Here is a 15,704-nt window from a genome sequence, read left to right as displayed (position 1 = left end):
CTCTGCTCTACCACCTCCTCTGGAAGCGCATTCCAGGTATCCACCACCCTCTGAGTGAAGAAGAACTTCCTAGCATTTGTTCTGAATCTGTCTCCCTTCAATTTTCTTGAGTGCCCTCTCGTTTTTGTTTCCCCCGCCAGTCTAAAGAATCTGTCCTTCTCTATATCCTTTATGATCTTATAAGTTTCTATCATGGCCCTAGTGAATTTACCAAAGACGCCAATATAGGAGCTTAAGGATGTCACTTTTAAATGACATTTACAAATCTAGACTGACTACATGTGTAACTAATGCTTTCAGAAAGCCACTATTAACATATGGAGCCAGGTAAGACACTGAAACTTTGAGGGCCGTGTGCTGGGCATGGTTTGGGCAAGCCAAAAAAAGTATACATCTATTCCCTTTGTTACATTGGAAATACATGGATATGTCAACAAATGTTCCTGTCCTGGTTTTGCTCCAGCTCAGAAGTACATATAGAATTTTAAAAAGTTCTTGTTTTGACCACAAATTAAAACGTTTTAGAAAAGAACATTAGTGGCTCCAATGCTAAATTACCACCATTTAAGTAGCAGGATCAAGGGACTGAACATGTAAGAGCCAGCGCCCATCTGTGAAGGTTGCAAAATAGCCACTTTCACCTATAAGTGCCGTTGTAGGCAAGAGACTAGAATTTGTGAACAGGGTTCCTAAATTGGGCACTGTTTATAGTTGCGTGCAGCTTCGGGATCCATGCCCAGCTTTGGATGTGTGGTTTTACATCAAAAGAAACCTGGTGGAAATCCTTGCACATACATTTGGCACAGATCCTCCATGTTCTATAGCTCTGTGTGCATCTTTAGTGTATTCTGACCCACTCATTCTCCTCCCAGGCACTCTAAAAGATTTAGGCGCACATCTTTATAGCTTAGCAAGATGTCTGTGTAAATCCAAATTGCTGCCAATTAACTGAAATAATTGGGCTGTTAGCTCGTTGCTCAATTGGATTGTATGAGCAAATCAGGCATAACTTCCAAATGTCAGTGTGCCCATTGAGCACCTTATATAGAACCCAAAAGATAGTACCTAGATGCCAGTATTCTAATCATTTATGCGCATAACTGTTGCCTAATTTATACAATTACCTGCTTACGGGACGATTCTCTAACAGGGTTTCTTTGGTCAGGTGCCCCAATAACATGGCACCAGTAAATGCCCATTTCTTAGCCTATGCCTTGTAAACCCCCCCTCTTTTACAAAGCTGTGCGGCAAAAGCTTTGGGCTTTGGGGCAGTTACCGCAGCGGCAGCCACTAATGCGGCTTTGTAAAAGTGGGGAATATTAGTTCCATTACCCATCAGCCCCCATTCCTCTTCAGCCCTCTTCTCCCTTGTCTTCGCTCCAGGGCTCTACACACGTCCGGTCAGAACTTAATGCTAGTCCCTTCACATCAACAGATCTGTTCAGATGTTATTAGGCATGCCTGCTCTGAAACAATCTACCCCTGGGTATCCATCTTGAGCTGTCATTCCGGAAAGTCAAAGCCTCACTCAAAATGTAATACTTTAATTTAGCATTCTAACAAATGTAATTTTTTTTTTTCTTTTATTCTGTGGGTCTATTGCCGCTGAAGGTTTCCAGCAATGCTGCCTAATGTGACTTAGACATTTATTTTTAGCTGCCCAGGCCTTACGGGCTTAGAAAGCTTTTGAATTTGTTTTTGTAATCTAGGCTTCCTATCATGGTTGTCTTGCCTGGCGTTTAGTTTCTCTTCTTAGAATTTAGTTTTACGTTGTGCATCACCTAGATATTATTTAATTATTGGTATATCAAACATTGAAAAATGAAGACAGATAAAGACCATATGGCCTGTCTAGTCTGCTTATCCATGTTGTTTACCACACCCTCCTCTCCCTTAGAGATCTAACACACATGTCTCAAGCTTACTTGTATTCGGATACACATTTCATCACCACCTCCACCGGGAGGCCATTCCATGCATTCACCACCCTTTCCATGAAAAAGTATTTTCCAAGGTTATTTCTAAGTCTATCCTCTTTTATCTTAACCCTATGCCACCCCCCCCCCCCACACACACACACACACTCCATTCTAGAGCTTCTTTTCAATTGAAAGAGACTTGTCTCATGCACAGTACATTTATGCCACCTAGATTTTTATCATATCTCCCCTCTATCACCTTTTCTCCAAAGTATATACATTGAGATCAGTGAGTCTATCTCCATAAGCCTTAAGACGCAGACCACCAACCATTTTAGTAGCCTTCCTGTGGACTGACTCCATCCTATTTATATCTTTTTGAAGGTGCGGTCTCCAGAATTGTACACAATATTCTAAATGAGGTCTCATCAGAGTCTTATACAAGGGCATCAATGCCTCCTTTTTCCTACTGGCCATTCCTCTCCCCATGTACCCAAGCATCCTTCTGGCTTTCGCCGTCACTGTTTCTACCGGTTTGGCTACCTTAAGATCTTCACATACGATCATAACCAAGTCCCATTCCTAAAAAGTACCTTTCCGTCAGGGTTTTACCGCTCAAATGCATAACCCTACATTTCTTTGCATTAAAAGTTAGTTGTGAAATTCCAGACCATTCTTCAAGTTTGCCAAGTTCTTCCTCATGTTATCCACACCTTTAGGGGTGTCCTATTGAAGATTTTGATATTATTCACAAAGAGGCAAAACTTACAGGCAACCTTTCAGCGATATAACAGTAGACTCTTTGTTACACGGAACTCAAGCAACCAGCAAAAAAAAATCAGTCAGTGATATAGCTTCAAGTACAGAAAGTAAAGAAATAACATAACAAAACATAACCCAACTAACAAACTGATCAGCTGTGTGTACAGATCATTAATGATCACATGAGATTAAGAGAATATAAGACCACTTACGTGGTCACTGTCTGTTATATTCTGTAACAAAAATATTAATAAAAATGATTGAACTAAAAAAAAAGTCAAAGAAATGCTGTAAATACTTTAAATAAAAATGAAAATAAAATCAATTTCTGGCAGAAATTTAAGTGAAAACTTGCCATGCCACACCTGAGGATGCCCACGCTTTGCCTACCAAACGTCCAGTAGCTTGTCTGGAACAGTTTATGATATGGCATAGTATGGGGTATAGTATTAGTTAGGCCTAAGTATAATAGTAACTCTCAAGCAACCAGAAACTGCATATATCCTGCATCTTATCAATCCCCATGGGTGCTGGTTAACTGAGAGTCTATTGTACTTAGAAATATATTCCAAAAGAACAGGCCCAATAATCAAATCTTATGGCACACCTGCATACCTAGGCGTCATTACACAATGCTAGTGTAATCTGGCATTGGTGTGTCTATATACCCACACTTACACCAGCCATATATACTTGGCATTATAGCAGGTACTTAACGAGGGGTCTTCAAAACGTTTTCCCACTTTTATTTTTTTTAAACATTATTAAATATATCAGAGGCAAATTACCTCATTTTTCCACAAAATCGCCCTGTTTTGTGATACATTTTTCCCAGCGTCCTACTAACTTCTTAATGCCATCAGAAAAAAATATGAAAGTTCAGAAACTTTTTAAAGAACCCTCGTACATGTAGCAAGAGCAGAGGCAACATACAGCATTCTGGAACTTGCAGCCCCGATATTCAGCCAGTGGCAATTAGCGTTTTGCTGACTTCCACCAGCGCTAAACTCAAAAATTCGGTGTCACGCCTTGTCTGGGCACCAGCATTGAATTTCTGGGTTTCTAGAGCCGGTTAAGTGCGATATTCATTTCCTTAACCGGCTATGAGTTACCGTATAAACATAGGACTGGCTTTTTGCAGATCTATTTATTCAGTTAATCTGTCTGTGTCTGCCATGCACCCCCCCCCACTTCCCCCCACCTCCTTGCAGTTTTGTACTATAGCACTTAGAACACAAGAACATAAGAGTTGCCATACTGGGACAGACCAAAGGTCCCTCAATCCCAGTTAAGGGGCTGGAGGAGATTAGAGAAACTGGGCCTCTTCTCCCTTGGAAAGAGGAGACTGAGAGGGAGCATGATTTAAATCTTCAAGATAATGATGGGACTAGACTTAGTAGATAAAGACAGGTTGTTCACCCTCTCCAAGGTAGAGAGAACGAGAGGGCACTCTCTAAAGTTAAAAGGGGATAGATTCTGTACAAACTTAAGGAAGTTCTTCTTCACCCAGAGAGGGTAGAAAACTGTAACGCTCTTCTGGAGGCTGTTGTAGGGGAAAACACCCTCCAGGGATTCAAGACAAAATAAAGAAAGACAGGTTGTTCACCCTCTCCAAAGTAGGGAGAACGAGAGGGCACTCTCTAAAGTTGAAAGGGGATAGATTCCGTACGAACGTAAGGAAGTTCTTCACCCAGAGAGTGGTAGAAAACTGTAACGCTCTTCTGGAGGCTGTTGTAGGGGAAAACACCCTCCAGGGATTCAAGACAAAGTTAAACAAGTTCCTGCTAGACCAGAACATACGCAGGTAAAGCTAGACTCAGTTAGGGCTCAGGTCCTTGACCTAGGGGCCGCCGTGGGAGCGGACTGCTGAACACAACAGCAATTCTTATGTTCTTATATTAACAGTGGCTATCCCAGATCATCAAGTACCTGACAGGATCCCAAAGAGTAGAACAGATGTTATGCTGCTTATCCTAGAAATAAGCAATGGATTTTCCCAGGTCCGTTTTAATAATGGCTTATGAACTTTTCTTTTAGGAAGTTAACCAAACTTTTTTTAAACCCTGTTAAGCTGGAGGTGAAGAGCGGTCTAGAAATTGTGGGATTAAATTTCAGTGCTGCTTCTTGTGACCCTTGGCAAGTCACTTAATCTTCCATTGACCCAGATGCAAAATAAGTATCTGTATACATGTAAACCGCTTTGAATATGTAACCACAAAAAAGCAGTATACAAGTCCCATTCCCCCTCCCCCCCCCTTTGTAACTGCTTTCACCACATTCTCTGACAATGAATTCCATAGTTTAATTACATGTTGAGTGATGAGATATTGACACTTTGGTTTGTTCTAAATCTATAACTTAGTAGCTTCATTGCATACCCCTTAGTCCAGGGTTAGGCAATTCTGGTCCTCGAGAGCCGGAGCCAGGTCAGGTTTTCAGGATATCCATAATATATATGCATGAGATAGATTTGCATCTCAAGGAGGCAGTGCATGCAAATCCACCTCATGCATATTCATTGTGGATATCCTGAAAACCTGACCTGGCTCCAGCTCTCGAGGACTGGAATTGCCTACCCCTGCCCTAGTCCAAGTATATTTGGAAAGGACACATATTGCACATGCTCATTTTCTCCACATTCATGCTTGCAAGGGGTGTGGAAATGTGGGTATCCTGTTATACAGTTATACTTTTACCATGCGTACTTTGTGCTAGCGAATTTCAAGAGAGAAGTGACACAGGTAGGTCTGTTTTTTTGAAAAAATTGTACAAAGTGCAGGCTTTGAAACCAGACATTTCCTTTACAGCTCTAAGGGCTCTTTGAAAATTTCCTCTGTTGAAAGGCTTGATGTGAGTGAAGTGACTTGCTGAAGTTCGCACACTGTGCATAGAGGGACTGGCCTGCAACTTTTGCTTGGCTTCACTTATATCTTATGCTTTAAAGGCTGTTTAAAGAAGTATTCACTACCAGACTTTGGGTGAACAAAAGGGTGAGAGGTTCTGGGATGCTGATGAGAAAGCGTGACCCTTTACACCTCTTTCCTTATCAATATTGTTCCCCTAGATTTCTGCCTATGTTATCCCTTCTTTTTCCTGCTTCACTCTTATGATCCAGTCCTTTTTCCTCCCTTCTCTACAGATGAGCCTGAAGTTACAATTGAAGGCTTTGATGGAAACTGGTATTTGAAGCGAGTGGATGTGAAACTGATGTGTACCTCTGATGCCAACCCTCCTGCCACCAAGTATTCCTGGCGGATGTACGTATTTCCCACACCCTCTGACCCCTCTCTTTGGACAACACAAGTGTCATCCTTCTGATGTAGACAGGACATGCCACTAACCTTCCTGAAACATTAATATATACAGTCCCTCTGTGGATTATACTCTAGGGGGCCTGATATTCGAATGATTTGTGCTCTGAACTGTAAGAGTTATGCTCATAAATTGGCCTCTTTGAAAATTTACTAGGGGTGAGTGCATACATTTGTGTTCAAAAATGTCACTAAACTCGTAAATTAAGGAGCATAAAAAGTGGGTGGTAACAGGGACAGATTTAGGGCGGGGGAAAAATTAAGATTTTGCTCATAAATCTAGGCAAATGAATCAGAGGCGTAGCCAGACCTCAAATTTTGGGTGGGCCTCTGGGCAAACTGGGTGGGCACATGTCTCCACATCCCCTTCTTCTTCTTCCAGGACAACTCAAAGCAATAAAATAAGCTGAGCTGGTGGAGATCCCCAAACCCCATCAACTGCAAGAGTCCTCTGGTGATAAGAACGCCTCCCTCTCCCACTTGCTTCAGCCTGTAGCTCTGTCCTTGTGCAGGCCAGTCCCTCGGTTTTCATGCATTCAGTAGGGAAAGGCTAGTGCGATGCCAGCGCTTGGACAGTGCTACAGGCTGGAGCAAGTGAGAGAGAGAGGAGTTCTTGCCGCCAGAGGATCCTTGCAGCTGATGGGGTTGAGGATTCTTACCAGCTGTAACATAGGCACAAGAATTTTGGGTTAGCCTGAGCCTAAAATGGATGGTCCTGGGCCCATTCATTGCTACACCACTGAAACTGATAGCCTTTATTTCCAGGCTAAGGAGCCTGGCTCTATACCACAGGATATAGCGTGTTTCTGTGAGGGAATGTTGTTAGAGGAACCAGCAACTTCCTGTAGAATTCCATCACACTTACATTGAGTCTGAATTTGAAAAGGCGAGTAATAAGTCCACATATTCACAGATACCACTTTCTACAGAGAACCCTGGAGGGGCAGGCGCCACTAAGTGCTCTATGGGCATATAATTCTTGCCTTGCACTCATTTGCAACGGGCAATCATACTTGAGACCAACTCCTCGAGCTGCTTTTGGGAGATGAAGTGGGTTGTGTAGGAGGGATGGGCTGAAGAACCTAAGGAGGAACTAGAAAGTTGCATAGAAATGGGAATTGCGGGAATTCCGCAGAACCCATGGGATTCCTGCAGGTATGGAAGAAGTTGCCACAGGATTTTGATTGGAGATGGAAAAACTTACCATGGGATTCCCCTGGGGATGGAAGACATTGCCATGGAATTCTCATGGGAGTGTAGTCAAAATCTTCAGTGACCCCAGAATGAGGTTTGAAATGTATAGAGAAGAGCAGTTGGTGTGCCAGAATGAAACTTGGAATGCCCAGAGAGGCAGCTGGAACACTCAACTGAGGTTTAGAACACTCATTGGTTGAATACCAACCAAAAAAACCATGGGAGGCTATTGGGGTTGGGAGGAGAGGGCTGCAAGCAAGGGAAAAATAATGTCCTGTGGGCATGGGTGGGGAAGGGGGGGCAATTAATTGTGGGTATGGAATGGATCTTAGCAGGTATGGGTTAGATTATATTGGAAATGGGCAAGGATGGGTGAGATTTCTTTCCACGTACAACTTTCTAGGAGGGACTGGACGTCTAAACGAGAGGAGAAGGAGGGTGGCAAGCAAACAGGGAGCAAAGATGCTGATTGAGTGGGTCCAGCAAAGAAATACTGTATAGCCTAATAGGAAGTGGGACATCCACTGCTCAGGTTTCAGATGGTCAGCAGATTACTGCAATCATTGGCCTGTCTTAATTAAAACTTCTGGTTGGCAACCCTACTCTGACCCCAGGTATCCCATAAAAGTCAGTTTAGCACAGTATATCTTGGGGGATGGAATATGCAAGCAATAACCATTTAGGAACAAAGAAATCTGAGTCAGACATGTAGAATAGAAATGGCAGCAAGATATTAGGAAGGAGTACCACAGTGAGGAGCCTTAAAAGTGAGGATGAGAAGATTGAACTGTAAACGGTGGTAAAAGATGAAGAGTGGTGTTATGCTTAGCGCTAGGGTTTTGTAATGTTTGAGTAAAATAATTGCTGCTTATTAACTACTCCCACATCACTTATAATTTTATAAATGTAGGCCTAGATTCTCTGTACGGCATCGATATCAGCGGCCACCGATCGCGTGTCAATCACGTGACAGCGCTGTATAGAGAATCATGCCTCCGGGAAAGATAGCCACTGGAAATGTAGGCCAAGGTTTTCCAGGTCTACATTTCCGCCGCCTATCTTTGTCGTGAATCACGCCTATGTAGGTACTCTAGGCCATGCTACAACACTTCCGGTGTTAGCCGTGCCCACAATGGTGTTGAGGTGGCCTAAAGCGCCTATGGAGGCGCGATTCCAGTGTCTATTTTTAGGCGCCAATAGGTGCCTTGAAACTCAGTTTAAAAAAAAACATTGTTTAAACAGCGTTTTCTTACTGAGCTTGGGCACCTAAAAAATCAACACCAGTTAGAGAATCCAGACCTTAGTGACTGATATTCAGAATGATGTGACCAGACAGGTTAAATCGAACTGTACGGGTTGGGCGTGGCTATTCAGCAACATTTAACCAGACAGTGGCCACGGATTATCTGCTCGTACCGCTGTGGCACTATGGGGGATATTTAATAAATGGCGCCGAAACTTAGGTTCCAGTAGACGCCCTACCAACACCTAAGTGAATTCAGAAACACCATTTAAAACAGCAAAAAAAAAAAAAAAAACAGTTAAAAAAAATAAAGTGCCTACCGGTGCTAGAACTGCACCTACCTAGGCGCTTTACGGCGCTTAATGCCACTCTGGGTGTGGCTAACACTGGAAGTGCTGTTAGTCACCATAGAGTGCCTACGTAGGTGCGATTCATAGGTAGGCACCGGAAATGTAGGCCCGGAAAACCCTGGCCTAGATTTCTGGTGCCTGTCTTTCACAGAGCTGCGATTCTCTATAGGGCCCTATTGTAACGGAGGGACTGGAGCAGGGCTGCCCAAGTTCGGTCCTCGAGATCTACTGACAGGCCAAGTTTTCAGGATATCCACAATGCCTATGCATGGAGAGAGATTTTCAAACCAAGAAGGCAGTGCAGGCTAATCTCTCTCATGCATATGCATTGTGCATATCCTAAAAACCTGGCCTGCCAGTAGATCTCGAGGACCAGACTTGGGCAGCCCTGGACTGGAGTTTCAAAATGCAAATAATAAATCCAAACGCCAGTGAAAAACAGTCCTGTTTGTATTCCAACTACAATCAATCATGGAGGAAAAAGGCCTCAGAAGCCTCAGGAAGCAAACACTGTCCTTTGGCAATAGGAGAGAGAGCCGTACAATTTACCAGCTCCTCTACTTGCTTCTATCATTGGCCTGTAAAAACCCTCCGATATTTTAATTCAATTATTTTTTATATATGTAATGCATTAACACTAATAAACCAAACAGAAAAGTGAAATAGTGCTTATCTGAATAGCGTCCTACTCTTTCATTCAGGGGTCAGCTTTCTTTAGTCCGCTAAACTCATACAAAACTGTGCTCTTCGCAGCCAACGATGGCCATCATTTCACGGTCCAACGATAGTGACATAGAGCTGTCAGTTGGAAACTCTGTAGGGCGCCACCGCGTGATTGACACGCGATCAGTGGCCGATATCAGTGTCCTACAGAGAATCCAGGCCTATATAGTTGGCTGATTCAGGGTTGAGTCATGAGTAATGGCGATAGATAGCTGTGCAGAGCGGTTTCCAGGTGTCGCCAAAGACTTGGTTATTCAGTACTGGTGACTGGATAGGGCCCAGCACTCCATATCTAATTTAAGCAATGGCAGCATTTCAAGAACTGAATACTGACCCCTTAAGTTTCTCTCTTCTTGGGCTTGGTCTTTATTTATGTATCTCTTTAATTTGTGACCCAGAGTGTCTGCTTTTTCTTCAGGCTGAATGGGACATTACCCGAGACCGCGGAGATACAGAATAGTACCCTTTTCTTCAAAGGACCCGTGACCTACAGCCTGGCTGGAACTTACATCTGCGAGGCTACGAATGCCATCGGTACCAGATCTGGCCTAGTAGAAGTGAATGTCACAGGTAAGATGGGCTCAGGTGACTGAGTCTGTGTGCTCTGCTTGCATCCACCTCATGGGAACGATAGGCAAGGACAGTGATTCTGTGCTTTGCTCTCTTGAGACCACCTCATTCTCAGAGGAAAAACGAGAGCAATAAATGTGTGAACACATGGCTCATTTCTGGAAAGAGGAGTGCATGTAACTTTTAAACCCAGGCATTAGTTCTGACTAGGGTTACCATATGGCTCCAGAAAAAAAAGAGGACAGATTGAGACATCCGGGTTTTACTTCCATTGCTTTCAGTGGAAGTAAAATCCGGATGTCTCAATCCGTCCTCCTTTTTCTGACACCATAGGCACTGCTAAGATACCTGTCCTTTCCTATGTAAATCTTCCAGCATCTGAAGCTTTATTTATCCCCCGTGTTGCTATTTCTGCTTTTTTCCCCTTTAAGCATCATTTAAACACACAGTTCTAGTTTCCACTCCATTTTTTCTCATTTGACTTTCATCTTCCTGCAGAAGTTTTACCCTGCCTTTGATCTCATTCTCTCACCATTTTCCTTCATTGATTTCATCTCTAACCTGGGCAGTCTATTTCCTGTACCCATGTGCTGAATTTTTCTCACATACCTGCAGTCTTTATTGATGATGCAAATATATTCTCAGGCCCACTCAAATAAATCTAATGTAATCAGTCAGAGAAGTGTGAGCTGTTGGTGCCCTCTTGTGTTGTGGTAGTGCGGGAATTCCAAGATAGGACTGGTAGAAAAGACCCATTGCATGCAGAGAATTGAAAGCATGCAGCTTCTAACCATAAAGAGGTCTTTGCAGTCTGAGAGGGTGGCCTGAGAGGGATGCAGGACCTTGTGGAGAGACTGATTGTGGGGTCTTATTTGCATAAATTGAAAAGTGGGGCCATATGTAAAGAAAGAGAGTTAGTATAGGGTCAGCCCTGTGTCAGCAAACCCAATGTGTAGGTACATTGTACTATTAGTTGAACCTAAGCTGGTTCCACTGGAGGGTTCACTTTCCTCCCTGTTCATAGTCCTCTGAAGGCAGCGTGCCCTTCCCCATCAATATTCCCCATGGATGTTCCCTCCAGCATAGTCCCTTTAGCATAGTCTGTTCTGCATCTCTGCTTCTGGACTTCCTCTGTAATAGGTGGAGACAGTTGGTATTGGGGAGGGCAGGTCCTCATTGACTGGTAAAAATGATCAGTTACAGGTACAGGCACACTGAGCTTATCTCATGCTTCAAAGGTGCCAGAAGGACCTTGGTTGGAGTAGCTGAAGTTGCTAAGGAATGGGTCAGTTGCAGCCAGGAGCCCAGATGGAGTTGTTGGGAGGGGGGGGGAGGAAGATCGATCTACTTCCAGATCTGTTTCAATCCAGTCACCTGGACTTCTGTGTTTTATGTCTGCTTGTTAGTTGGTTGGGTCTGGTGTCAGCCTGCTGAGTGGTTGAGTTCTATGGTCTTCATGCCTGGTTATGTGCTGGTTTCTGCTTTCTGACTGGTTGGCTTCTGGTGTCTGCTAGCTGATTGGTTAATACTTCAGTGAGACATCTGGTGCTTTTATGTTGTTGGGACTGTATTAACATAGAGATTCCTGCTTTTCTGCTTTATCCCTTCCTTCAGAGATATGCTATGTACTGACATTCTCCTCTCCATCTGTCTTTTCCTACCCAGAGTTCCCCTTCATTCCAACTCCACCAGGGCAGCAAGAGTCCGGTATACAGCTGTCCCCCACAATCATGTGGGTTCTAATCTGCCTGGGCCTACTACTGGTGCTGGGGGCCATCATAATTGTCATCGTGATCAAGCGGCGGCATCACACCTTCAAGGGCGATTACAGCACCAAAAAGCACGTCTACGGCAACGGGTACAGCAAGGCAGGCGTGCCACAGCCCCCACTGCCAACGCACAGTCTGCACTATCCCGACGATTCGGACGATGAGAAGAAACCAGGCCCGCTGGGTGGCAGCAGCTATGAGGAGGATGAGGATGAGCGCAAGCCAGGGCCTCGATATGATGAGGAGGCCAAGAGGCCCTACTTCACAGTAGAGGAGGACACTCAAGAGTATGGCGAGGATGGGACCCTGGGCTTTCAGTACGAACCTGAGCCTGTGGACATAGCTGAGAACATGGTATCTCAGAATGACGGCTCCTTCATCTCCAAAAAGGAGTGGTACGTGTAGAGTAGGTAACGGCCTCTGTGCAGGGGTGAGACATGTGCACACGCATGCTACCCATACATATACACACACACACACATACACACATGCCCCTCCATATATGCATACATAACATCCATCTATAATATCCATATATTCTTTCACATATGCTCTAGTAATGATTTTCCCTACACACATACATACACATACACACAAACATACATTCCCACAGATGCGTGTATGCACACAGTCGCCTGGCCCAGGAAAGGGACTTATCTGGAACAATGACCGGAGGAGTATAGCTTAATTGGTATATGAATTTTTGAAACACATTTGCATAACTTTGTGAAGTTCCATGGACCACAACACTCACCTCTGAACATTTATCCTTGTGACACTGCTGCCGCACTTGCAGCCTCCCCCAGACACTGGAATTTGTTGGTTTACTTGTATATTTTGTGTTTTTATTTGGGGGGGGGGGTGCGGGGAGATTAAGGCACAACATGCTTTTGGGTAATTCAGGCACCGTGTGGCTTTCTAACTACAGTTCACCTGCCAAAAAATGGTCACGCCCTTAACACATGTGAAAGGGGAGAGAGATGCAGGATTTGTCCAGAGACAGGTCCTCCATGGTGTTTATATTTTTTAATGACTTGGAATGTTATTTATCATTTTTACTTCTTTCAAAGGCTCGGTTGTTTTGTTTACTTTTGATGTGTGTTGTTGGTTGTTTTGGTTTTTTTTAACTGAATGACGAAGGGTTAACCTAGTTCTGAATTTTTCATCTAGGGTTTGGCTTTTGCACAGTTTTGTGCCATGGCATGCACCAGAAAAGCATTCGCTAGTCCAGGCTTTTTTCCTAACTCTTTTAAGTCACAGCTGGATGTTTCTCCGGTGACAGGCAATCTTTAGCCCAATATCTGCCGCTGTGCCCCCCTGTGTCTCACAACCCCAGTTCAGGCTCTGTCTGAAGTGGCTCTGAGATAGATGTATGTACTTCTCTGCCACGTTCTTATTGCGCATGCCCCAGAGTATGGAAGGATTTTCACAAACTAATGAGGTTTCCAGACTTACATGTTAAGGTGGTGTATGCATTGAACAGCCTCCCGGTGGAGACGAAGACTATATCTGAATTCAAGAAAGCTTGGGACAAACACAGAGGATCTGTAAGGGAGAGGAACGGAAAGTACATATTTGTAGATGGTATGAGTGGGTAGGCTGGAGAGCCCATATGGTCTTTAGCTGCCGTAATTTTCTCTGTTTCTATACGACATTGCTGGAAGCTGTATCTGAATGAACCTCTACAGCTCATTATAATATTTAATTAGCATCACATTATAAAATGATTACTACATGCACAGCTTTTTAGATTGTTATAATTGACACACCTGTATGGCTAATGATAAGATTTCAATTAATGCATCTGTATAGCTCATTGTAATTAACAGTACCGGTGTCGTAATATAATCAGTGCCTGTGCAGTTACAGTCAGAATCATACAGACCCTGGGCATCTCTTCAGACTCCAGACTTGGAGAAGAGGGAGCGTCCAGACGGTGACCTGAAAAGGGAATCTGCTGGGTGTGGTGTTCAGCGCAGTTCTCATTGCCTGTGATGTGACTGACAGGTATTGCTTTGCTCAGCTTGTTTTTCACATACAGGTCATTCTTATTTGGCAGCATTTTTTTTTTTTTCCTAAATCTGAATTTATTCAGAATTCAAGAACAAAATGTAATACATTCAGATACTGCAAACTTATGTACGCATGAGATGTTACTCCAACAAACACTTGAGTGTATTTTATGGTGTCTCTATATAGGAGCACTGCAAAGGCAACAAGGTAGAAGAGAGCTTTGGGGTTATGGGGGGGGGGGGGAAGAACCACTTGTAATGAAAGAACTGAAACGGCTGAGTGTCCAAAACCCAAGGAGTAGCAACATTCCATGCTACCGATCCAGGGCAAGCAGTGGCTTCCCCCATGTCTTTCTCAAAAACAGACTATGGACTTTTCCTCCAGGAACTTGTCCAAACCTTATGCTTAATATGAGAAGAATACTGGATATGCAAGAAACTAAAGGTAACACTTGAGAACTAACAGTGTATGGGGGATGGCGCTGTAGGCAATGGTGGAGGAGTGCTGTCTCGGAGGGGGGGCATTGTGGAAGAATGCTAGTGTGGGGAAAGGGTGCTCTAGGACAGTGTTTCTCAACTCAGGATAGCCACAATGAATATGCATGAAAGAAATGTGCATATAATGGAAGCAGTGTATGCAAATCAAGTTTATACATATACTGAAAACCTGACTGGCAAGAGGCTACTCCAGGCCCGAGTTGAGAAATACAGCTCTAGAGCAGTGTTCTTCAACCTTTTTGCACCTATGGACTGGCGGAAATAAAAGAATTATTTTGTGGACCAGCAAACTACTAAGACTGAAATTTTAAAAAAACGTCTCTGCCCCATCCCCGCAGCTCGGTCCCCGTCTCCATCCCGTATACAGGGAGTGGGGAAAGAGAGAGAGAAATCCATGGTGCATCTCTCCCACTCCCTCTACTGCCATATCCAATATTTTTTCCCTCTCTTATCCCCCGGATCATGTGCAGCATTTTTCACTATCGCCCACCAGCCCCATGCCCAACATTTCTCCTATCGCCCCTCTCCAGCACCATACTACACCTCTCCCTCCATCACTATGTCCAACATTCCTCCCCCTTGCAGCCCCTTCAATCTGTCCCTCTGTTCCCTCTCATCCTTCTCTTCCCCATGCATCTCTACCTCACTCCTCGCTCTCTCTCTATCTCTATGCCCAACAATTTTCCTCTTTCTTCCTTTCCCCATGTGCACCATCTTTCCCTCTCACTTACACTCATCCCCAACAATTCTCCTTTTCTATCCCTTCCCTTGTGTCCCAAGTTCATGCCTCCTCCCTTCCTTCTGTGTCCTGAGTTCGTGTCCCTCCTCCCTGCCTTCCAACCTTTGTCCCAAATTCATGCCCCTCTCATGTCCCAATGTGCTCCTCCCCCCCCCCTTTTCTCCCTTTGTCCCATGTTATCCCTTCTCTCCCTTACTTGTTCGGGGCCATCCACCTGGGCATGCCCCCCCCTCTGCTGAAGCCAGATCAGCACTGGCAGCTCCCCTTGCGCTTACAGCTGCCTGTGAGTCCAACAGGCACCCACCTTCCCTATTGCCTGCAAGTCCGGGTCAGCCACTTGCAGTGTGCAAGAGCCGCTGTGCGCTGTCCCGGCAAACAAGTGCAGCTGGCACTGAAGATAAGGAGCAGCCAAGCCAGAAGGAAGACGGTGTCCAACGGTCAAGGTAATTGCCTGGAGGGGACCGTTTGCAGGGGACACAAATTCTTCAAGGACCGGCAGGAAATTTTTGCGGACCGGCACCAGTCCGCGGACCACCAGTTGAACACTGCTCTAGAGAATAGTGGAGGAATGTTAGCCTTAGGAAGCACTGTCGGGAATAATGCAAGAGCGCTGG

The 15,704-nt window shown here is 44.4% G+C and overlaps 1 protein-coding gene across 1 annotated transcript in view; it reads left to right on the top strand.

Annotated features, from left to right (window-relative positions):
- The window catches only part of NECTIN1 (nectin cell adhesion molecule 1), a 124,076-nt gene extending 111,776 nt beyond the window's left edge, over positions 1–12,300 (top strand). The window contains exons 4-6 of the mRNA XM_033919199.1: positions 5,821–5,938; positions 9,921–10,072; positions 11,738–12,300. Coding sequence (XP_033775090.1) covers positions 5,821–5,938; positions 9,921–10,072; positions 11,738–12,246 — 779 coding nt within the window. The 3' untranslated portion in view covers positions 12,247–12,300. The remainder of the gene's footprint in view (positions 1–5,820; positions 5,939–9,920; positions 10,073–11,737) is intronic.
- Positions 12,301–15,704: the final 3,404 nt, after the last annotated feature.

The sequence above is a fragment of the Geotrypetes seraphini genome, chromosome 13 (genome assembly GCF_902459505.1).
Source record: "Geotrypetes seraphini chromosome 13, aGeoSer1.1, whole genome shotgun sequence".
NCBI lineage: Eukaryota > Metazoa > Chordata > Amphibia > Gymnophiona > Dermophiidae > Geotrypetes > Geotrypetes seraphini.
This window is presented reverse-complemented; position numbering and strand designations above follow the sequence as displayed.